This window comes from Fringilla coelebs (assembly GCF_963513975.1).
Source record: "Fringilla coelebs genome assembly, chromosome: 24".
Lineage (NCBI taxonomy): Eukaryota > Metazoa > Chordata > Aves > Passeriformes > Fringillidae > Fringilla > Fringilla coelebs.
Genome location: NC_140050.1, coordinates 4,644,942 through 4,668,690, shown reverse-complemented (window position 1 = coordinate 4,668,690; position 23,749 = coordinate 4,644,942). Strand labels below are relative to the sequence as shown.

Genomic DNA, 23,749 nt, shown 5'->3' with positions numbered 1-23,749 from the left:
CTTGTAAGTGGATTTAATACAGGTCAGAAATTCTTCTTGCTGCTGTTTGTCTATAGCCAAGCTGTTTTCTCATAATAATTTGAGTTTTCCAATCTATAAAATGAGACAGAACTGCTCATGTCTCTGCAAAGTGCTTTGAGAGCTAGAAATGAAACTTCTGGATCATGCCACTTTAAAGTTATTTTACATTTCATTATATGGAGCAAGGAGATAAGGAATTTAAGGGCTTATTAGCAAATATCTGCATATATTGTGCTTTTCCCATATATTCCAAATTCATACCATTGCCATAAGCATCTTCTGTTAGTTTTTGGCATCCAAAACTGAACCACTAAGGAGCTCAAATAATAAAGTGAAGTCAGTAATATTTAAAAAACTATTGACACAATTAAGACATTAGTCAACCAGCTGAATTTACCTTGCTCTTTGAAGCTTTTAAGAAAAAAATCCAGAATTTTTTCTTTTCATCCTTATACAAGCAAATTACACCACATTTGTAATTTTCAGGGTTTGGAGAGGCAGTAATGAAACTCAGTGATAAAACCATAAGGTGGTTTTCTTATTCCTCTAATTGGTACTGAAATGATCAAGAATGACCTTGGAATGGCTCTGTCCAACAACCCAAGTGGTGAAAATAATCCAGAACTTTTCTTTTCATCCTTATACAAGCAAATCACACCACATTTGTAATTTTCAGGGTTTGGAGAGGCAATAATGAAACTCAGTGATAAAACCTCAAGGTTTTGTTCTATTTCTCTACCTTTGACATGCAGTTAGCACTGAAATGATCAAGAATGACCTTGGAATGACTCTGTCCTACAACCCAAGTGGTGAAAATAATCCAAAACTTTTTCTTTTCATCCTTATGCAAGGGAATCATATCACATTTGTAATTTGGGATGACTCTGTCCTACAACCACAGTGGTGGCTGAAAATTCTGCTGAAAATCCTGAGATCCAGCCAGTGCAGCAAGAGAGACCTCAGTGCTTTCCTGGCACAGAGGGGCTGTGCACTGTGGTAATCACATATCCTCTGAACAAAGAGAGACATTGCTCTCCCAGGATTTCCTTGGGAAGCTGTGAGAGCGCTCAGAGAAAGAATTAAAACAATTATTACATCAATCTCTGCACCTGGCAGGCAATCTCTGTTTGTCAAAGATGTTTCCAAGAAGGAGTTGTCCCTTCTTGACCAATAGGTGAGAGAAGATTCCTAAAGGTCAATCAGGTCTTAGGCCCACCATTGTTTTGATAAGAGCTGTGGATTTCTAATAATAAAGTGCTTTTCTTGCCTTCTGAAGGTGGAGTCTGTGTATCACCCTTGTCTGTCCCTGACACCCCTTCGGTGACAATGCCACCAAGATCAGCAAACCAAACATTCAGTGGGGGGCAGGAGTGGCATTTCCTACCTGGTGCAGGTCTCCAGGATGACTTTGTACTCTCGGTGGTCCTGGTCTGAGGCCGGATCCTCGTCGTCCCCCAGGGCCCTGTCCCTGTGCAGGGCTCCGGGGCGGCGCTCGGCGGCGGAGCCCGAGCGCAGTGGGGCTGGGGCTGGCAGGGGCTGCTCTGCCTTGGGCTCCTTCAGGTTCACCAGCAGCTGGAAGGCTGGCTTGGCTATGGGATCAGGCACATTGTAAGTGACATCGATCTGGGAAAGAAAAAGGAATCCAGGTGGGTTGTTACAGCTCCAGTGCAATGTCGACACTAAAATTGTCCACAAATGTCCAGCACAGACACAAGATCTCCTCAGAGGGGGGGAATGGCAGGCAAAGAGGCAACAGAGGCTTGTGGTAATCACATACCCTCTAAACAGAGAGAGACACAGCTCTCTCCCAGGATTTTCCTGAGAAAGTTCAGAGAAGAGAATGAGAAACAATTCTTATCTTCATTTGGTGCACCTACTGTTGTGCACATGTGTTATGGAGATTGTTTACCAAAGGGTGATTTCTTAATTGGACACTGGATGGTGTTTGGATTGATTGACCAATTAAGTTAAAACTGCATCAGACAGTCTGTAAAGGTTATGAGTTTCTTACCAGTGTAGTACAGTACAGTGTAATAGAGTAGAGCTTAATAAAGCAATGGATCAGCCTTCTGCAATCATGGAGTCAATGCTAATTATTGGAGTCATGGAGTCAGTGCTAATTATTCCCCATTCAGGGGGGAATTGTTGCTACAATAACACACAGTTCTGTCTCTATATAAGCTCTACCAGAGCTTACATAGACATCTACACATTCACTTCCCAAATTAAAGCAACCCCAATAGTAATAGAACAATTTTGAGAGAAATTCCAAGTGTAAGTCCTTCCTCGCAGCAAAGTGGGATTAGAAAAGCAGCAATCAGGCTGTGAGGTTAGAGACCATCTGCTGCCATGCCTTCTCCAGCCCCATGCCAAGCTCACCTGCATCAGACAGCAGCCTTCACCCTTGGCACTCACAAACAGCCCTGTTGGAATACTGGGGATCTGGGGAGAATGCACAGGTGAGACACAGACAAGACATGGCACTCAGAATGGAAATGAACATTAAATTTAGCTCTGTTCTGTACAAAATACCTTTCTAAAGGACACTGCAGAAGGGAAGTGAGCATGGCTTAGTCTCTTCACCACCTGCACTTCCAATGGCAGAGACAAACAGCAGCACAAAATAAACATCAGGCACTGGTTATGGTGAAAAATGCCTTTAATCTGGAGTGCTGCCTCCTTCCCAGCAGAATCCAGCCACAAACCCACAGCAAGTCCCACAGCTCTCAGTGCTTAACTTCTGCTTTTACCATCACTGATCCAAGCCCTCATTCAGAACCCAGCAATGTGGATTGCTTTACAAACCTGCCTGCACAAAACCACCTACCACTGCAGTCTGAAGGACCTTTTTATTCATCTTGTTAAGCTCAAAGGTCTCCTGGTAGTCCAGGTTTGTAGAAGCCAAGGAAATGGTCAGGTTGACTCCTCCAACATAAGAAAGGATGGCATATTCAGCCAGAGCCTGCAGAGCCACACAGGTGTCCTGGGGGCCAGAAGAGGGAGAAATCAGAATAGTGAAGGATGCAGGAGCACAGCAAACTTCCAAACAGCTCTGCTCAGCTCCAGCTGGCAGAATCCCCCTTGTTAATTCATATGGCACAAGAAATATCAGGTTTGGTTCCCTTTTCCTATCAAAGACACCTGTGAGGACAAATTCTGTGTTCATTTCAAATTACCAGTCTGAGGAGGAAGCAGTAAAGAGCCCTGGAAAGGTTTTCCTCTTGCCAGAACACAAACAATTTCTGTCAGGAAGATGGAAACTCCACATTCCTGAATCAATTGCCAATGCCTGCATCCCAGGCACCTTTCCCAGAGGCTGCCCACCTGAGTAGATGAGAATCCTCCCAGTGCATTCCTCTGCTGTGAGAGCCACTTGACCACAGGGAGTGCAGAGGCCACATCTCCCAGGAGTGTGTAGGTCAGAAGGGCATAGGATGTCATTTCCACTTCTGCAGAAACAACTGAAGGAGGGGTGAATTAAAAAGAAATTAAAAATACCACCTAGAAGTGAGAATCCAGGCAGGTCTAGAGACAGTTCTATGAATATTTATTAACTGAAAAATAATTCTAAAAAGTTAAGAGTTTGAAGACGTAAACACAGGAAAAGGGAAGTTAAAATGTCTGCCCCCAAGGTGCTTCAGCTGCCTAAAATATCTCAGCTTTCAATATAAGCCTCCCTTCAGGCAATAAATAACCAATTATTACACAATAAACTCTTTTTCTTGACTGTATCCCACAAGTAATTCCTCTCCCACTCCAGTTCTACTCTGCTGCTGCCCACACTGTTGTCCTGCCCTAGAGATTTTCATACAATATCCAGTCAGATCCCTCTTGAGCATTGCTGCACCTGCATCATATCCAAAGAGTCAGTGGCTTGAAGTGGCTTGAAAATTCCAGCATCATTCAGTTTCTGTGGCTGTGACAACCAAAGTGTAGAAAAATCAGCTGAAGTGTCAGTGCTACAATCCTTAGGTTCATTTGAAAATTCAAAGATAAATAGCTCTAAAATTAAATATAATTGAATTCCCTTAGATTTCCATTTTGAATTATTGCTCCCTGACAGAAGAGTGAGAGCCACTTGGGATTCTGTCTCTATAAAACTGGAGTGAAAGCTGATGAGACATCTGGGGCTGAAAAACCTGTCCTGTCTGGACCACATCTTGCTCTGCCTCTCATTTATTCTTTCAGCATGTTACCTGCCTTTCTGAGCTCTCTTGGACCCTTCCCTGAGTGACAATTTCAGAATACTTGTATTTTATAAACAATTCCCTGCAATACATGCAGGCTGGTTGTGGCAGCCCCTTCCCTTTTCTCTGCCTCTGCCCTGCAGGTTCCCAATTACCTGATTGAGAGAGTCCATCATTAAACCCCATGAAGGTGTCTTCATCAGTGACAAGGGTTCCTGTGAGGCTCCAGTGTGTAAATCCATCTGGGAGAAGAGGGCAGAGGGACAGAGCTGTTATCAGAGCAGAGGGACAGAGCTGTTATCAGAGCAGGAGTGCAGCTGAGCCTCTGTGCAAGGGAAGAGCCAAATTCCATTTTTGCTCCCTGCCCTGAGCTGCACTGTCCCTCCTTTTGGACACTCAGTGCCTGGGCAAGGAGCTCCCTTTGGAATGAAAGAGATGATTCAAAAAATTCAGGTGATTCTTGGATTTTGGATTTAAATACACCACCAGGGAATGTGAGGTGTTAGAGGGCACTGCAGAGCCTTAGAACAACTCGAAATCACTCTGCTGGTTTGAGAACTGAACTGAGCACCAGGGCTGTGGCTCTGATCTCTCTGTGGGCCACTCACTGGTCCCTTACAATTCAGGATATTCTGTGATTCTGCTGCATTTGCCTCCCTTCAGCATCAGCCATGTGTGTGGAGCCCTCTCCAAAGAAAACCAGGAGCACCCTTGCCTTACAAAGCCAAACTTGGGTTTGTGTGAAAATCTTGCCTCTTTATTTTTTTATTTATTTTCTTTATCATGTACTGATAAAGAAAAGAACATTCCAGATTTAGAGTTTGTCCTGTTGGTGTTCCTCTTCTGATAGGATTTAAAGGGTCCTACCAAGGGTCTGATCCTAGAGAGAGCACAAAGGAGCTTCATGGCAGCCCAAACGTGCTTGTGAAAGGAAACTGTGATGATTTCCATATGAACACAAATGTTATCACTTTAGAGAGATGGGATTTTATTTCTTTTTTTTTCTCCAAAATCAGCCTCTGAGTGAAACTGCCAGTGAGGAATCCCTCATCCTTCATCCCCCAGGCCCCATCCTCTCCAGGGCTCAAAGCATCCAGGCTGTGTTTAGCTGCTGTGGGGGCAGAATAGCCAAGAACACAGGAACACACCAAACCCACACAGCTCAGCTGGCAGAACCTCCCTTACTAACTCACATGGCACAAGAAACACCAGCTTTTGCTGCCTTTTCCTATCCAAGGAACAAAGAGAGGACCAAGAGGTGAGGCAGGGCTCCTACCTTGGGTGATGGCCATGCTGTTCATCCTGCGCAGGGTGGCAGCAGCGCTGGGGCTGTGCAGCAGGGTCAGGGCGTAGGCACTCAGGGCAGTGGTGTAGGGATCCTCTGCTGAGTACAGGTTGGACTCCAGGAAGTGTTTGGCTTTGTCTACAGCTGTTCTTTCTTCCTACATTCACAGGGGAAAGAGCCCAGGTAGATGTACCAGTCTCAGGAGTTAGGATTGCTTTAGTACTCGTTACATTTAAAAAACAAAAAAAGGCAACGTGGGGCATTGACATTCTCTGAGAAAATCCCTTTGCCCAGGATTTTTCTCCTGGGAAGCTGAGAAGCCTCAGAGAAAGGAAAACAATTCTTGTGTCATTTGCTTCTCCTGAGTTTTGCTCATGTGGAATGTGTTTAGAGATTGTTTACCCACAGGTGATTGTTCCTTTGGATTCTGCTGTGAGTTGTTTTCACTCTTTGGCCAATCAGGGCCAAGCTGTGTCAGACTCTGGAGAGAATCACAAGTTTTTAATTGTCTTTTTAGCATTCACTGAGTATCCTTTCTGCATTCTTTAGTATACCATAGTATTCTTTAATATAATATAGGATTATAAAGTAATAAATTAGCCTTCTGAGAACATGGAGTCAGATTCATCATTCCTTCCTTTGTCGGGACATTTCCCAGCAAATACAACAGCAACCAAACAAAAGCCACCAACAAAATCCAAACAAAAACCACACAATCAACTCAGAAAGATACATTTTGCTCTCTGCAGAACAGCATGGACACTTTGAGAACACACTGGACACCCTGAGAAAAGCCATGCATCAAAAATCCCAAAAAAAAAAGGTGCAACAAGCAGAGTAAGAATGATTTAGGCTAACAGAGAAAAGCCATTCATCAAAAGTTCAAAAAAAAAAGTGAAAACAGCAGAGTAAGAATGATTTAGGCTAACACTGAGACACACTTTTCCTCCCCTAGAGCTGCAGAAATTGTGTGCCCTGCAAGGCAGCAGATGAGCAGGGCAGGGTGAGCTCTGGGCTGGAGGTTTGATTGTGTTCCTGACACTCTGGAGCGTCTGGCAGACGCCAGAGGATAATAAAGGCCAAGGTTCCCAGGGGTCCCTGCAGCCAACAAACATGTTTTATTAACTCCCCCAATGACCTCACCATGCAGGAACGTGGCTCTGATAATTTATAGAAACAATTTAATTGGACTTGATGTAATTTGGTTTCCTTTGATTTCCCTGTGGCACTAACCTTCCCCTTCCTCATTTCCTAGCTCAGATCATTAGGAACACTCACAAATCTCCTCTAGGAAAACCATTAGAATGCACAGAAACTGCACTGCTGGGGCTGCCCTGCCACACAGCAGCCCAGAGAGCATCACATCACTGCTCACAGGGGAGGCAGGAAGTTCCTCTGTGAGCTCTGCAGGGTTTTCTGAATTTTTAATAATTTTAATAAGGACAGGGGGTTAGGGGGCATCTGCCTGCAGCAGCAGCCTGGTCTCACTCCTCAGGCTCCACAGGGATGGGTGAGGAGTGCTGAGGTTTTCAGAGGTTCTGAATGGGCACCTGACACCTCCACAAACCCACGGGGCTGTGCCTGAATGGGCCCTTTTGTGTGAGAGCAGATCTCCAAGAGATGCTGCAGCATCCATTGCACCTCCTCTTTTCACCTCCCAGCCCCCCTGCCCTCTCCCCTGGCTGCAGAGGATCTGCAGGGGAGCATCCTCCCAGGGCTGGTCAGTGGGGATGTGCCACCACAACCTCACCTGAACATCTCCATCCTGGTGAAGCTGCATGCTGGCAGAAACACAGCAGAGAGCAGGAGCACTGTGCCACCAGGAGTTTTAAGGAGGAATTCCAAAAACACCAGTTGTACTGGAAATTTGGGGTTTTTTTCCCAGTGGAATTGGCCATTTCTACATAGCTGCTTCTTTTTTTTGCAGTGTTCCTGCTCTGTCTCATTGCAAAGAACAGAAATATTTTTCTGCAGAGCCCTCAGTCCAGCTCAGTGCAGGAGCTCAGCTCTCCAGAGCCACTGGAATCCAACAGCAGTAGCATTTTGGCCACTGCAGCCAAGCCAGACCACAAGAGCTCTCTGGATCCCCAAGTTAAACTGCTTTTAGCACCAAGCCAGGATTTCTGAATCTCTGCAGGCAAGAGAGCAGGATCAGCACAGGCTGCACTCACAGCTTGAAGCTAAGAGGCAGAAAATCTCTTTCTGCAGTAATTTCTGGGAGAGGTTGAGGATGGGGCTGCAGGGGAGTGTTTTGCTCTGGTGAAATAATCATGAGTTGATGGCTGGAGGGTGGGAGACCACCTTGAACAACTTCAGAACAATCCCAAGGCTTTCCAGCAGCCTCCCCTTCCCTGGATGCTGTCAGTCATTCCAGAGAGCACAGAACCTCTGAAGGCAAACACCAGCAAAATGAAGATTTTATAAAGAAAGAATGGAGAGAATTTTTGGAGCTGTTCTAACCAAGCTTTTGTTACCTCAGAAGTGACACCTGTTTCCAGAAGAGATGCAACCACATAAGCTGTCAGGGAGATCTTCCCATGGATCCCACCCTGGAAGGGCAAACAACACAAACCACTGGATGAAAACTGGAGAAAAGGACACTGGAGGAAAAAAACCAGATTTTGAAGCAACCCAAAGGATGTGTTAGGACTGGAGGAGAAGCTGAAGCATCACCAAATTTCTTTTCTTTGCACACAAGGAATACAAAATTTAGGAACCCAAGCCCACACTGCTTGGAGCCAGCTGTCCCTGGCCTGAGGACACATTTAATGCAGGAATTTTTAAGATTTCACACCTTGATTTCCATCCTCTGGGGACAGCCCACAGACACATTCTGATGGACCTTTCTGAAATGAAATCCCCCTGGTTCTCCCTGCAGCATCCCAGCCTTTCAAGTGCAAAATTCACATTCAAACTGCATCACTTCATGCTCTGATAACAACTTTTAAATGTCCTTGCTGCAAGTTGATCCTGGGTGGTTTTTACCTGAATGTCCTTGTTCAGTATCCTGCCCATAGCAGGGAAAGAACCATCTTCTTTCTGGTGCTGGATGATCCAGTCTTTGGCAGCTGAGAGTTCTTTGGGGTCAATGAAAATAAACCCACGGGACTGAGCAAAGGACTTGAGGACAAAAGCTGTTAACCTGTAAAAATGAATTCATCATCTTTACTGAGAAAAAAAAATTCAGATTAAAGCATCTGTAAGGAAAAAACGATATTCTTAGAAAGCACAAATTGAAAAAATCTCGTTGGGAAACACTAAATATTATTGTTAAAAGCTCATGGGACATAAAATCACCTGAGCACTGACCAGGCTTTGGGTAAGCAAAGGATTAAAGGTCGACAAACTAAATTAAAAAGTAGAACTCAAAGGTGTATTTGTCATAATTATGCCACACTCTGAAATACAGTTCTTTTTCATCCCAAATTATTAAAGTTTTTAAGCTAAGAATCAATATTTTAAAATTAAGAATCAATAGATTTCTCATAAGAAATCAGGATCCTTTCCTCAAGCCTGAAGCTGTGCTACACTTTATACAGAATTAAGACTTCAGAAAGCACCAGAAGTGTTTTTGGAATTCTAAACCTCTGACAACAAGTGTGAGCACTGGCCAGCTTGGGGGGATTGAGTCATTGCATTTACAAGCCCCTGAGGAATGGGAGGGTAGCAAACTCTGCTGCCTGGCAGGGGATTTTTGGAGTGTTGAGTAATTCTGTGTCACCACATTTCACATCCAGGGACTGGGAGATGCTGGGGCTGAGGTGGAAGTTCCCTGTGTTATAGATACATATTATAATACTGGCTTTTTGCAAATATTAAAATGGATTTTGTATGTGTGGTATTAAAATAACTTTGTTATAAAGATATAGTTTTTATTTCTGTTGTTAATTAAGCTTAGTGAAATAGCTGATATAATGTTTTTGTGTTAAAATGCCTGCTGGGGTGGGGTAACATCCAATAAAAATATAATGAAGACACCTGTACAAATCTGCCAACCATCAGCACTCACTGACTGAAGACCAAAGCCCAAAACTAAAAATTATAATAAAAAAAGACTAAAACCACAACCAAGGAATTAACATACTCTAAAAAAGTAGAACCAAGGAGGAGCCATGCTAAAGAGTTCATAGAATATGTAAACTACTTTAGAGAAAAAGTTTATGAACATACAACAAACTGATGTGATAGAAAATGTATTTAGGGAGTATCTCCAAAGGTCACAGTGCACAAATCCAAAGATCACAAAGATCACAGTGCACAAACCCATCCTGTTGGTACAAGGATGTCTTGGAGGGGTTTTGAGCTGGTTTTGGTGGGTTTTTCACCTGACAGAAGCCTCTGCCACATTTCCCTGCTTCAGGTAAAACTCCATTCCCTAATGGAGTCAGGTGCCTAAATACCCTTTAATTGCTTCTCCAATTGCAGATATGATCCTTAACTACAGCTTTGTGCCTGAAACCTGGACTAATTAGCAGATTTAACTCTCCTAACTGCTCCTGAGTCCTGAATCCCCTCCAACACACCAGCTAATGCAGTCAGAGCACTCAGCAGCACTGCACAGCAACTCCATGGAATATTATTGAATATTTTCCTCTCCACTGTGTGTGATACCACAAGAGAAGCTGGAAAATCACTCCTCTTTCCCAGTTGTGTGTTTTTCCTGCTTAGCAAATGCTTAGCAGTTTTCTAAGTCAGTTTTAGTTCAGTTTAACTAGTTTGAGCTCAGTTTTAAACAGCCACTCACCACATGCTCCCTGAGGAGTCCCTCTCCCCAAAAGCACTGTAGGAGCCATCCTGCCTCTTGTAGGTCAGCTGGCGCTGGTAGCCTGGAAGGAATTGGGAAAAAGAAAAGAAATTGAAAAGAACTGGGGAGTCCAAAACTCCTCACACAGAGAAAAATGAGTTTTTAAAGTGAATGAAGACTCAGAACATCTGGAACATGTGTAAGGGATTCTGCTGCCTGAGGCAGCTTCTTATTCTGCTGTGAGTGAGAGCCAGCTCTGTGTGCAGTTTGTCCAGAAATCTGCTCAGGGTAACATCTGGGACACTGCAGCTCCTGCCTTTTGGACACTGCAAATGCTGAAAATCTGACACTTCTCTGAAATAAATGCATTATCAAAAGGTTTTTACTTAATCATACAGCCACTCTCCTTCCATTTGGAAATGAAAAGGTTTTGCCTGTGACATTACAGCTGGATTCTGACTTTTCCCAAAGCTGTTGCTTGGAACAACTTTAGGTAACATAAAAACAACAGCTGTGACCTCAATGCATGTGAACACCTCCAGCTGCAGGGGCAGTCCCAAGGTTTGCTTTAGACATCATTATTAACATTATAATAATTAGGTGAATAATTAAGGTGAATGCTGAAGATAAGAATTCTCTCCTGGAATGTCTTCTGAGGACAAAAACTGAAAATAAAAAATGCTCTTTCTACTAGGAAAATGATTTGTTTCTCAGCCCTGTTTGTCTACAGCCACGCTCATGCCAACAAATGAATTGTATAAAATGTGTATTCATCCCTCCACATGGATGAATATACAACACACATTTGGATAAAGCTCTAAAACACCCATTGGAGTCAAATCCTCCAGGATGGATATTTCTGACAAGGAAAACTCCAACCTGCAAAAAGATTGTGTCAAAAAGCACTTAATGCCTGCTGAATTCTGCAGCACAGGAGTTTTATTCCACACCACACAAGGTTTTTATGGGAGTGGATTTTTTGTTTCATTTGTGGAGGGGAAGTTTCTCTGCTGAGCTCAGTCCCTGAGGAGGGGCTGCCCTTGACTCCCTGTGCCAGACTGCAAGGCAGGATGGATTCTATCACCATCTGTGTGGCACCTGGTTCTGTTAATTGAGCAGCTTTCCTTATCTCTTCCACAACTGGGGAGATATCTGCTGATAACAGGCTGTTGAATGTCCCTGCATGGCTGATAAGAGCTGCAGCATCCCATGGGAGATGTGAGCCCAGAGGGAGGAGCCAAGCATTCCTACCTGGGTATAATCTGGAGATTGCAAACATTCCTACCTGGATACAATCTGAGATTTCAAACATTCCTGCCTGGATACAATCTGACATATCAAACATTCCTACCTGGATACAATCTGAGATTGCAAACATTCCTGCCTGGATACAATCTGACATTTCAAACATTCCTACCCGGATATAATCTGGAGATTCTGGAACATCAGCACAGTTTCTGCACTGGATTCCCAGAGGAACAGCAGCTGCCTCTGCCCCTAGATCTTCAGAGGATTCTGCCCCCTTCTCCAGGATCCCTGCTCCAGCAGAACCACCCCTGGCACTGCAGGAGGGCTGAGCCACAATTCCAATGGCCCTGCTGCCAGCACCCTGACCCACAGGGTGCCAGGCTGTGCCCTGGCTCTGTCAGTGTTGGTTTGGTTCACTTCATTGTTTATTTTATCCTTTTATTTTCTTCCCCATTAAAGAACTGTTATTCCCTGCTCCCATATTTTTGCCTGAGAGCCCCTTAATTTAGAATTTATAGCAATTTGGAGAGAGGGGGTTCACATTCTCCATTTCAGGGGAGGCTCCTGCCTTCCTTAGCAGACACCTGGCTTTCCAAACCAAGACACTCCCACACTCCCCAGCTGCTCTGTAGCCCCAGACTGCTCCCAGGGAAAGGCCTGGAAAATGGGAGGAATGAACACCTAGAGGTTGATGAAGCTCTTGCAGCCACCACATCTTTATCTGGGGGTGTGGGATAGGTACAAACACCTGGCAGAAAGCTTAAGTAATGGTATAATTTTTTTTCTTCCTCCAAAAAAAATAGGTGTTAAATTAAATTGCTTTCTTCCCCCTGTAGCCCTCAGGTAGGATTTACTGCTGAGCACTGCCTGCTTCAACAGCTCTCAGTGTTCATTTCCAGTGTGTGAATGGACACATTCAGTTCTTATATTTTACATCCCTCTTCTCATTGTTCCTGTTCTCCTGTTTTTGAATGTTCGTGGTGCCAGAACTGCCAAGGCTGTACGGGCCACTCATTCCAGAGCTGGACTCTATGATCCCAGTGGGTCCCTTCCAACTCAGGATATTCTGTAATTCTGTGATTTTGAGCTGAATTATGCTTCATTGCTTTTACTGCTATTCTTCTTTGCTTGTTGGTTGGGAGTGGCACAGACTTTATGTCTTGCAGCTCTTTTGAGCCCTCTTCTTTTCTAAACACTTCTCTGAATTCTGGGGCTCATTGCATCATTGCAGACCTGCCCCTCTTCAGTTTTCTCTTGTTCACCTGCCTTTTTTTTTTTTTTTTTTTTTTTTTTTTTTTTTTTTTTTTTTTTTGGTGGGAAAGTAGAAAAAATACTGGCTGGTTTAGCCCAGGCCACTTCAAAAGAAGAAGGAATACATGGGAATTATTGGCATTTATTATCAGCACTTTCCATGATGGATGCCTGAGGGATGAAGAAGTTTTCTGGCTTGGTAAATCACAAAAGCCTTCTAGAGTGAGCATTTCCCATCTAAACCTTACACTTGGCAGGGTTCCAGTGAGCACAGAAGGTTTAAAACTCTTGGGGGTTTCTTCTGTAAGGGTTAATTAGCAAACAGAGTTTGGAGCCAAAAACCTGGAAGGTTTGCAGATTCATAAAAAGAAACAAAAGCAAATGATGTTGCAAAGGAAACACTGACTCGGGCCATTAACAAATTCCCTTTGCCTCACTGCTCCCAGCAAGCCCAGAAAATTACAAGTGAAATGACTGGAGCCAGGCAGAGGAAGCAGAACTGGGCTTTTGCTGCTGAACACAAGAAATATCTCACATATTACATTTTATATTTATATTTTCAGAGGAGAACCACCTAACCCTGTCACCTCTGATTTCATGACATGACTATTGTCTGACTCATACACAAGAGAGCTTTGTCCCTTTGGGTCACTCTGGTTTTTAATGATCTCTGAATTCTTATTTGTCCTGAGAATTGTACTTAGTTATAAAACTATTTTGCATGTGGCTCTTCCCAAAACAAATGCTGAGAAAAACAGTGTGAAAAAAAAAAAAAAAGAAAAGAAAAAAAGAAAAAAGGTTGTTTTGAGGAGCTGCTTAGTAAAGTAGGACAGGACACTGAGAGGACAGATAACCTAGAGCCATCTAATGAAGGCTTTTAACTACTTTGGATACCAAATTTTGATTTTTGGTATACTATTACTAAGAAAATACTGTTTAAAAAAAGTCCAGAAAGGAGCCATAACTCTAGTGACTAAAGGTTTAAAAAGACAATTTATGAATAAGGCAAAACCCCCTAAATATACAGATTTTTACTAAGTTTCATTTTCCTTTACTTTCTAAAATGCTTAAACATAGAAATCAGCTAAGGAAAAAAGATTAAGATAAATCAATAAACATCTGAACTAGGAGTTATTGAAGGGAAACACAGGTTACATATCAAGGGAAAACATCTTGCCATCAAAATATGTCACGCTGAGATTATCCCGCAAGAAATGATGAATCCTCACCACTTGGGCTATTCTTGATTACAAAAAGGGACATGTAAAGCAAAACTATGAATTCAAAACTTTGTCTCCATCTGTAAATTTAATTGTGATGAGTTACCTTGAACAAGGTAATCTGTAGCTTCAACCTCCACCTCGTGGCTGAGCTGCTTGGTTTTCTGCAGGTATTTCAGGACAAAGACATTGGGAGCAAAGTGGATCATGTTCTGCTCCCCACAGCCAAAGGGCAACCTCAGCAGGTTGTCCAGGTTGTTCAGGGTAGGACCCATCACATCTCCTGATGAGAAAGAGGGGAGATGTTCAGGATCAGGCAATTAAAGTTTCCTTTTGGTGTTTTATGGTTATCCCCCACCTCACTGCACTAATATCTCCTGGCTACCCCAAATCAGCTTAAATAAACTGAGAGAAGTGGGAAGTCCTTCAGCTGTTAAGTCCTAGCCCTTCAATCTCTTGTTAGATTAAAGAAATTCCACATTTCAGCCTCTGATTATCCATGACTTCCCAGTTTAGACCAGTTTAGAACACAGCACAATTTGTGATGAGGATGACAATGAGATAAACACCATGAGCTGGAGCAGACAGTGCCCCTGCCAAGCCCCTCATGTGACACCAACTTCAAGCCACTGTCAACCCAAAAAGGCTTCAAACAAAAAACCCCAAGGAATGATCTGCCCCAGAATTAAGCAGTAATAAACCTTTTAAAGTGCCTGTGACTATCTTATCTGCTGTGCATGACTCAAGTACTGGTCAGAAGTAACAGCTGGAGCATCTGTTGACATTTGGGAAGGGGTACCTAAGCGATACCTCCTGATTATTGATACCTATTATTGAAGCCGTAGCTCTTTCTGATCCTGGAATTATGTTGTGGGGAACTCCAAGAGTAAATGCTTCATTGTGATTTTCATCAGTCTCTTCTTTTCTCCAAATTTTAAACTCTCCCATTGACCCCCAGCCTGTGGAAAAGCCAATGTACTTCACCTCAAGCTGTTTGGGGACTGTCCACTCCACAATAATAGATTCGTTTAGCACCCGAGTACCGTGGCCAACCTGGAAGGGACAAGAGACCATGGAGTTCAAGGAGCCCACCCAGGTGGAGTTCAAGGAGCCCACCCAGGTGGAGTCACTGTGCCTGCTGTGCTGGGACACCTCCCAGCCCAGGTGTGCCCTGCAGATGCAGCAATAGCTCTCTCCTTCCCACCCACAAAACAGTGCAAGGGAGTTCAATGAGAAATCCACAGGCTTGGCCTGCAGGTTTCATCACTACAAATGTTGAGGACTCGTGGAAGAGGTTTTAGAGCAACTTCTGTGAGCCAGAGAGAAGTTTGATCTGAGGATCCACGTTTACCCCTGAAAGAATTTTCTACCAAGGTTGTTGACAGAGAAACCAAGAAAGAAAAAAGGAGAAATAAGAGAAACCTGCAACTATTCCAACAAACACTTTGTCTCTTGTCACCAATGAGTAAAGTGTTAACTTAGGAGCTTTGTAAGGTATAAAAAGGATGCATGCTAGAATAAAAACAGTTTGAAGCCTTCTGAAAATAGCAATAAGACAATATGGCAAATAAGACAATGGCAAAAGTACATTGCTTTGTATTGTCTCCATCTCAACCAGGACTGAGGTCCTGAGAACATATTGGTGGCAAAAGCAGATTTGTTGTGATCACAACAGCCTGATCAGGGCTTCAGAGGGAAAAGGCAACAGGAATGAAGCTCGAGGAAAAACTGCTCTGTGTGTGCTCAAACTCCGTTCACAAGGAGACTCCCAGAAGAGTTCAGTACCTGGATAACTCCATTTTTCCAGCTGATCCAGAAGCTGCGGAATTCATCCCAGGAGAGGATGCCAGGTGTGTCCCTGCTGGCCACTGGCTCTCCCATTTTGCTGGTGGCAATCCAGGTCCTGGAGTTCTGCTGGCCCCCGATGACGATCTCGGCCATCTCGGCCATGTCGTGGGGGCCCGAGGACAGGGCCAGGTGAGCATCATTGTGAGCCTTCACTGCCAGCTCAAAGTGCCTCATCTGGGCTGGCTTCTGCAGGTACTGGTACTCATATTTGTTAGGTGTGGAAATGTGTATTTTCTCTAGTCAGAAAAACAAGGGAATGTTGTCAGAATTGGAGCTCGGCTTCGAGCTGATAGCTGAAATTCAAACAGAGCTTTGCTATGTACATGGGGGTTATTTCCATACTAAAATACACAGGGTTGTTTCTTCTCATCTTTTATTTTTACCCCCTTCAAGGCAGAAAAGACTTCAAACTGCTCAGCTGAATTTCTTATGAGCTCAGCAAGTGATTTTTCAGTTCTAATCTAGCGGTCAAAAGCATCTCTGTTCAGCTACTGGAGCCAGCTCTGAGCTCTCCAAATCTCTGGCAGAAAGGACAGACTGATTCCAGAACTGAATCTTAAAACACCAGCTGAAAATAAAGTACAGTCCCAGTTACTGTCCACAGTGCTGAATACTGAAACTGTTCCATAAAGTAAAGGAATTTAATGGCCATTTCCAGAAATCACTTGGGCAGTTAGAGCAAATTCATAATTAGCCAGCCAGGTAAGAAAGACTCTTTATTTACAAGTTCTTCCTACAGACCATAACTCATCAATCACAGAGAAATGGAAACAAAGATTTTTTTTAATTTTTTTTTTTTTTAAGAAGCCAAATGTTTCTTTTTAAAACTGATTCAAACAAACTGAATATCTCATTCAAATCATGAACTTACCATTTGGGCAGAAGAACACACTGTAGGTGTATTCTCTGGACAGTCCCTCTGGCTATAGAAAGACAGAAATCCATGCATAAACCACAGGGCTTGGATTAGCAGGAACAGATCCCAGTTTGACTTGGAAGATACAGAAATTATTTTTGCTGCTGTGCAGTGCTTTATATTCTTTATAGAAAAGTGATGGCACTGTGTTCTGTTAGCCACAGCAGTGCCAGAGAACCTTCCCTTTGATTGTATTTCTTAGATTAACAGGGAAAGATCCCATAAAATAGAAATTTGAACAGTGTTGAAGATTCACCAGAGGAGCTCAAATGGGCTCTCTCTGTACAAGTCCCACTAAAGCTGATTATTTCCAATCTCCCAACACGCTGTGATCACCTTGAGGGTCTTTATAAACCTGCTCAGGTTTATTTCACAATTTCCCAAGCGTTTTTTTTTTCCTGAATTGGTGTTTTCTCACCTCAATAATGACACTGCTGCGAACATAATCCACCCCCACAGGGCTCCTTTTGTCCAAGTAAGAGTCCTCTGAGTGTTTGCCATTCTTCAGGCTCTGCATCCCCTCCTGGCAGCAGTTGGTCCCACCATAGGCAAAAGCTTTTGCTAAGAAACAGAAGGGAAAAGCAGCAGAGATTTTGAGATAGGAAGATCTCTAGAAGTCAGAGATCCAAACTAATTAAGAAGCAGCTGATTAACAGCACATCAAGTGCTGTAATTACCTCTCTCATATTCCCTTTATCTGTGTTTGAGTGGTCACATCTAAAATTAGGCAATATTTGATCAATCACGGGGCAACAGAGAAACTCTTCCCTAGTTTTTGGTTTCTAGTTTTCACTGGGATTATTTGCACAGAATTTGTTGTCATTCTCTTGGTTAAAAATTTCCACTGATCTCTTCAGGGAAATGAAACAGGCCCAGCCTCAATATCACACCCAAAAAAACGATGACCAGAGAACGTCCTGATGTTTGTTTGTACATTCTGTGCATCACAGGCAGGGGATTTGTTCCTACAATAAATGAGGCTGAAAAGCCAAGCTGGCAACAAGTGGAATGAATGAACTGGGGCAATAGGGAAACAAGAATTATCTCCTGAGAGAGGAAGAAGAAGAAGCACTTGTAAAACCCCTCCTAGAAGCTGTTTTGAGTACCAGTGATGTTGCTCAGGCCCAGCTCGTTGAAGGACAGGACGATGGAGGTGGGCTTGGCTTCCCCAGGGGCCACACACTTCTTCCTGGTCAGGTGGTGCTTCCCAGGGTGCCCCACAAACTTGATGCCTTTTGGGACAGAAATCTTCACATGGACCTGTGAAAGATATGGAAATGTCATTTATTGGAAATAATATCGGCCACAAAGTCCAACTGATCGATGGGAATGATGGGAAACCCACAGAATTCTTCATAACAATCACAGAATGAAGATTGGTCATTCTTCTAAAGTTTCTAGCCATGGATTTGACTGAGAGCAGTGCTTTCAGCTCAGCAGTTCTACAGGTATTTCTGGGAGATGCTTCTGGAGCTGGGCAGATGGGGAGTGTGAGAAGAAAACATCCGGGGAGATTTTTTCCCTTGAGAAAAAAAATTCCTTCAAAATGACCAATTTTTGGCAGCTTTTTGATTATGAGGGAAATTCTTTTTGGTTCAGCATGAGATTCCCAACTGGGAAATGTCTTTTCAAGTGCCCTTTCCCTGCCTTTTTCAACATTTGCTTTTCTGAAGTGCTGCAAGACACTTCAGCCTACCACAGGCATTTCAAACCAAAACCAAACCAAGCGATGACATTTATTTGAGTTGAAGAAAAAGCAATATTTATCTTCTCCAAGCATCTCTGCTGAGCTTAGCCCTGTGTCAGCTGCCACCTTATCTCCTGTGACAGGTAGCTCACCCACCAGGGGCCAGAACTGAGGCAGGGGTGAGTGGGGAATTTGCAAGGGAAGAGAGAAGAATCTTGGCTCCACGTTTCAGGAGGCTGATTTATTATTTTATGATATATATTATATTAAAATGCTATATTAAAACTACACTAAAGAATAGAAGAAAGGATTTCATCAGAAGGCTAGCAAGGAATAGAAAGGAATGGAATGATAATAAAATCCTGTGACTGACCAGAGAGTCTGAGCCAGCTGGACTGGGATTGGCCATTAATTAAAAACAGCCACATGAGACCAATCAAAGATGCACCTGTTGCATCCACAGCAGAAGATAATTATTATTTATATTTCATTTCTGAGGCCCCTCAACTTATCAGGAGAAAAAGCCCTAAGGAAAAGATTTTCCATAAAATGTGTCAGTGAGAGGTGAGGGCTGAGCTTTACCTCTGCACACAGGGGCAGGTAGTTGTAGACAGTGAGGGGGATCTTGGTCTGCTCTCCCCTGATGACGTGGTAGGGCAGGGTGAAGTCGATGAAGAAGGGTTTGAAGGTCCTCAGCTCTGTCTGGCTGGCAATGCCCAGCCCCTTCTCCTCAGACAGAGCCACAGCCTCGGTGATCCACGTGGTGATGGAGTCAGGCACCTCCACCTGCAGCTGGGCTTCCCCTGAGCTGTGGGAAAAATGCATATTTTTATTGGCTTTTTGTAAATATTCAAATGAATATTATATGTGTTGTGTTAGAAAGTGGTGCTGTATTAATTCTCTTAAGTAGTGTGGTAAATATAGTTTTAGGTTATAACAAAATGTTAAAATAGAAACTATGCTATGTAGGATACTTTCTTCCTAAAGAAAGGACTCTCACTGAGATAGCAGCCACAGGACACCTCAATCTTTCAGAGAAAGAGAATTTATTGCCCCATTATCAGGAGAAATGAACTTCTTCCCACTTCACTTGGGCAGGATGATGCTGTCAGGATTCAGAGGAAGAAGCTGAAACTGCCCAGACAGAATCCTGTGTTTGAATGGAATTTATGCATCATGGATGAGGTGTATGAATATGCAACAGGTTATTGTTTTTAAGGGTTAATCCTCTGTTAAATGTGTCCTTTTTTGGGCTTATGCTGCCCAGAAAAAGGTACCCGGACTGTCCATAACTCTTAATTTCTATTATCTCATATTGTCTAATCCAAATTGTCCAAATTATTATTCCTCTAATTACATTACTATTTTTATAACCATTTTATTACTATTAAACTTAAAAAAAATTTAAAAACAAATTATTGGCCTTTTTCACAGCTGGTACTGCCAAAGCAACATGCACTAATGTTCATCACATTAATTAAATGATTTTTGAGAGGAATAGCAGATTTGTCTTTCCAAACAAGCTGTGGGGCTGCTGGTAGATAAAACCAGCACTGGGAGATGAAGGATTCCAGTGACTGATGAATGGAAAAAGAGATTTGCTTTTCCAAATAAACTTTAGGTTTGCTGAGAAATGAAATTAGACATTGAAAGATGAAAGAAACAATGGGGAAAAACCCTAAATTCCATAAGAATGAAAAATTAAAAGGGAGGGTTGTACATTAGAGGGAAATCTCTGGTATCAGGTGTTCTGGGAAGTCTGAACCTCTCAAGTACCTCAGAAATGGGGAAAGAGAGAAGGGAAATCGGGATAAAAAGGAGGCTGCATCCTCCAAAAATCTGAGAGATCCCAGGGGATGCCCCATGGCCTCTCCCTTTATTCAAATAAAGTCAAAGGACTCCTCTGTCTCCTTTTTGGACATAAGCCTCTGATCTTTGTGGATTAATTTTCCTAATATTTTTATTCCTAATATTTTGGGGAATTCCCTCCAGATGCAGATTTATCAGATAGCATTGTTTGATTTGAGCTTTACAAAAGGCTCTGTGCTTTCTATCAGTTTTGAGACCTGCAAGTATTTCATTTTTAATATTTATAAGCAGCAGAAAAGCAAATAGTTATTCTGCAAATCACAAATTCTTCCTGGATTAAAAACTTCATTTACAGCCTCATTTCCAAGTCCCTTTTCTTAGGGGCAAATGTCTGCACAGAGTTAAAAAAAAATCTAAACAAAACTCTGAAACAAACCCCAAAATCTAAAAAAAAAAAGGAAATAATCCCAAAGTCCTGGCTAAAAACAGTTCAACAATAATTGATTGAACAGCTAATGAAATAAAAGTGGGTTTTGTTGAAACTCACTGCCACACTGCAGACTCTGCCTGAATGCAAGGACAAATGAGAAACTTCTAAACATCCAGTTCAGCAACTGCTTGTTTTGATTCAGAAACATTTTGGTTTGCTTGGTTTTGGAATGACTGACTCAGAAAAATTCCAAAGCTATCATTTTCTTTCAGTGAGGACTGAAATGAGTTATTAAAAATCAAATCTCTGTGTGTTCAGCTTTTCTGTGCATAGCACAGAACCTGGTATCCTCTTCCATGCTTCATAATAATAGAAATTCAGTTTTGCTCTTCAGATTTTGCTGTTTCCCTCAGGCAGCTCATCAGGGACTCACCTCTGTGTTTGGATTAAAAAGGGAAAGGATTAAAACAATAAAAAGTGGAGATGAGTGTGCTTCTTATCGTTCAGCCAGACTGCAAACACTGGCTGGTGAACGCGGCTCCCCCAGCTCAAACTGCAGAGGGAAAAGCTTTGGGAAATGCACTTGGATCCTAAAAACATGGAATGGGTTGGGTTGGAAGGGACCCCAAAGCCCATCCAGAGCCACCCCTGCCATGGCAGGGACACCTTCACTGTCCCAGGCTGCTCCCAGCCCTGTCCAGCCTGGCCTTGGGCACTGCCAGGGATGAGGCAGGCACGTCTTCTCTGGAAAACCTTTGGCTCACCCTCCTGACAGCAAAGAATTTCTTTGGTTATCAAACCTAAATTTCCTCTCTTTCAGTTTCAACCCCATTGCCCCTTGTCCTGCCACTCCTGATTCACAGAAGCTGAACACAGTGCCCTCCCCTGAACTTCTGCTTTGATCCTGCTCATGTCCCACCTTTTCTTTGCAGGATGAGACTTTGTAAGGATCAGAGATGCCCTGAAGAAGTCAGAGCCTGGAGTCACCCTGATGCCTCAGGTTTGAGATTTTCTATTTTTCACATTCTGTGCTGCTTTAGTGGGTGGGTCTGGGCTTCATATCAGGGCATGGTGAGCTCTGTGCACAGAGCAGGGAGACAAAACAATTCCTGCTCCAGCTGGGCACCAAGGACAAATGATCCAAATCTCAGCCCAAGAGCACAAACCCCGTGGGCTGGAGAGAGAAAAACAAGCAGGGTGGGACTGCAGGGGCTGGGGCTGGAATGGGACAATGAACTACAAGGTGCAAATGGAGCAGAACTGATCCCAGGGACAGACCCTGGGACCTGTTGTCCATTTTGGGACCATTTTGGTTCATCTTGGGAGCAGCCCTGGCTGGGCTCTGGTGCTGCCCAAGGTGGATCCATTGAGGTGTCCTGACAAATCCCTGCTTTATTAACTAACTCTGTCTGGTCTCTGTTCTAGGTCAGCCCTCACAAGGCATCAATGGTATGGTTTGGGTGGGAAGGAGCCTTGGAGAACATCTGGCCATGGCAGGGACACCTCCCACTGTCCCAGGCTGCTCCAGCCCTGTCCAGCCTGGCCTTGGGCACTCCAGGGATCCAGGGGCAGCCAACCTCTGCCAGGGCTTCAGAGAAAGATTTTTCCCCAATATCCCATCTAAACTTACTTAAATGCCAAAGTTATTTTAGCTCCTTTCCAGCAGGCACTTGGTGCTCACCCTGGCCTGCAGCTGCCCTGATGATGCTCAGCCCTGAGGAGCAGGAGGAGCAGCTCTGCCTCCAGGGCTGGCACAGCTCCAGCCTGTTTAACCGGACAATTTGTTGCAGCTGATGTTCTTTCCACTGGGATTTCAGCCCATAACCAGCATTAACATTATTTTCACACATGAGGGCACTTACTCTTCTGGGCACAGGGCCAAAGTACACACTCATTTCCAGCCATTAGACCCTCCAGCCAGGCTCTAGGAATTTTTAGAATTGGTTTGGGAAGTTGACATTAGGCTTTTGTTTCTTTTTTTTTTTAATTTCTTTTTTTTTTTTTTTTTTGATTGTATATTATAAATGGTAGAAGAAAAAAAAAAATTCTTCCTGTTCAAGAGAGTGGAAATTAAGGAATGCTCCACCTCAGTTGTTTCTAATGAAATGAAGTAGAGAAAATGCAATCTGCAACTTTTTATTCCACACTCTCCCACTTATAATTAACTGCCCTGGCTTGCTGAGGCCCAAATGGGCACTTCTGGAATTCTTTGTGTATTTCTACAAAGCATATTTCATGCTCAATTGAACAGATTTGAATATACTTGCTCCAAGTTCCTGTCAAATTTAATTTACAACCATTTATTAAGGATGAAGTTTACTTGCAAACCTGGAGAAGCTTTTTAATAATTGCTTCAAATTATCCTAGATGTGCTGTTGTGGGATGGATTAGTTGTCTCTTTAGTGATTTATTTTTTTAGTTCCAACTGTACCCAGAGGAAACCAGAGGATTTGAGAGGAGGCAGATTGAGGTCTGGGGGAGATGTTCTTGCAGGAGATGACAGAGAAAGAAGGGTGAAATTAGAAAAGCCATCAACAGAGAATCAGTGTGGGCACAGCTGACAGGTTCAGCTTCAAGCAGGGAACACACTTCAGAGGAAATGCTGCAAAGACTGAAGTGGTAATGAAGAAAAACAACAACAATACAGGGAAAAAATAATAATAAAAAAAATTTAAAATCATAAAATGCCAGTGTAACTCATGAGATTGTAAAGAGCTTTGTTTCCAACCCTCTGGATACAATTAAAGCCAATACCTGACATTGAGGCAGTGCCAAATCCACGTCTCAGGGAAGAAGGTTCTTTTCCTCTTCTCTGCTCTGCTGAAACAAGAAATAAATCCTTGCAAACTGATTCTTTTAATAAGATATTTCCAGCAGTCAGTGATAAATCAGAGTTATCAGCTGACTCTGGCTGGTGCAGACTCACAAAGGAGTGAACAACACAAATAAAATGGTTTGAAACAATCCCTTTGTGTGCACACCCACTCTGCAGGCAGAAACAAGAACCTAAAAAGCAGTATAAGTAAGATAACCTTTGAAACCAGCAGAAATAATGGAATTTACAATAAAATTGGTTTGTGACCCAAATTCTTTCACCAAATGG

At 43.1% G+C, this 23,749-nt stretch overlaps 1 protein-coding gene across 1 annotated transcript in view; it reads right to left on the bottom strand.

The window, feature by feature from the left end:
• The window catches only part of CPAMD8 (C3 and PZP like alpha-2-macroglobulin domain containing 8), a gene marked incomplete at both ends in the record, with an annotated part of 65,267 nt that overhangs the window by 21,920 nt on the left and 19,598 nt on the right, over positions 1-23,749 (bottom strand). Inside the window, 17 exons of the mRNA XM_084221341.1 lie at positions 1,406-1,644; positions 2,401-2,463; positions 2,849-3,004; positions 3,346-3,482; positions 4,364-4,450; positions 5,485-5,650; positions 7,968-8,042; positions 8,479-8,635; positions 10,238-10,319; positions 14,063-14,239; positions 14,784-15,009; positions 15,742-16,040; positions 16,676-16,727; positions 17,139-17,281; positions 17,827-17,980; positions 18,990-19,215; positions 23,401-23,466. Coding sequence (XP_084077467.1) covers positions 1,406-1,644; positions 2,401-2,463; positions 2,849-3,004; positions 3,346-3,482; positions 4,364-4,450; positions 5,485-5,650; positions 7,968-8,042; positions 8,479-8,635; positions 10,238-10,319; positions 14,063-14,239; positions 14,784-15,009; positions 15,742-16,040; positions 16,676-16,727; positions 17,139-17,281; positions 17,827-17,980; positions 18,990-19,215; positions 23,401-23,466 — 2,505 coding nt within the window. The remainder of the gene's footprint in view (positions 1-1,405; positions 1,645-2,400; positions 2,464-2,848; positions 3,005-3,345; positions 3,483-4,363; positions 4,451-5,484; positions 5,651-7,967; positions 8,043-8,478; positions 8,636-10,237; positions 10,320-14,062; positions 14,240-14,783; positions 15,010-15,741; positions 16,041-16,675; positions 16,728-17,138; positions 17,282-17,826; positions 17,981-18,989; positions 19,216-23,400; positions 23,467-23,749) is intronic.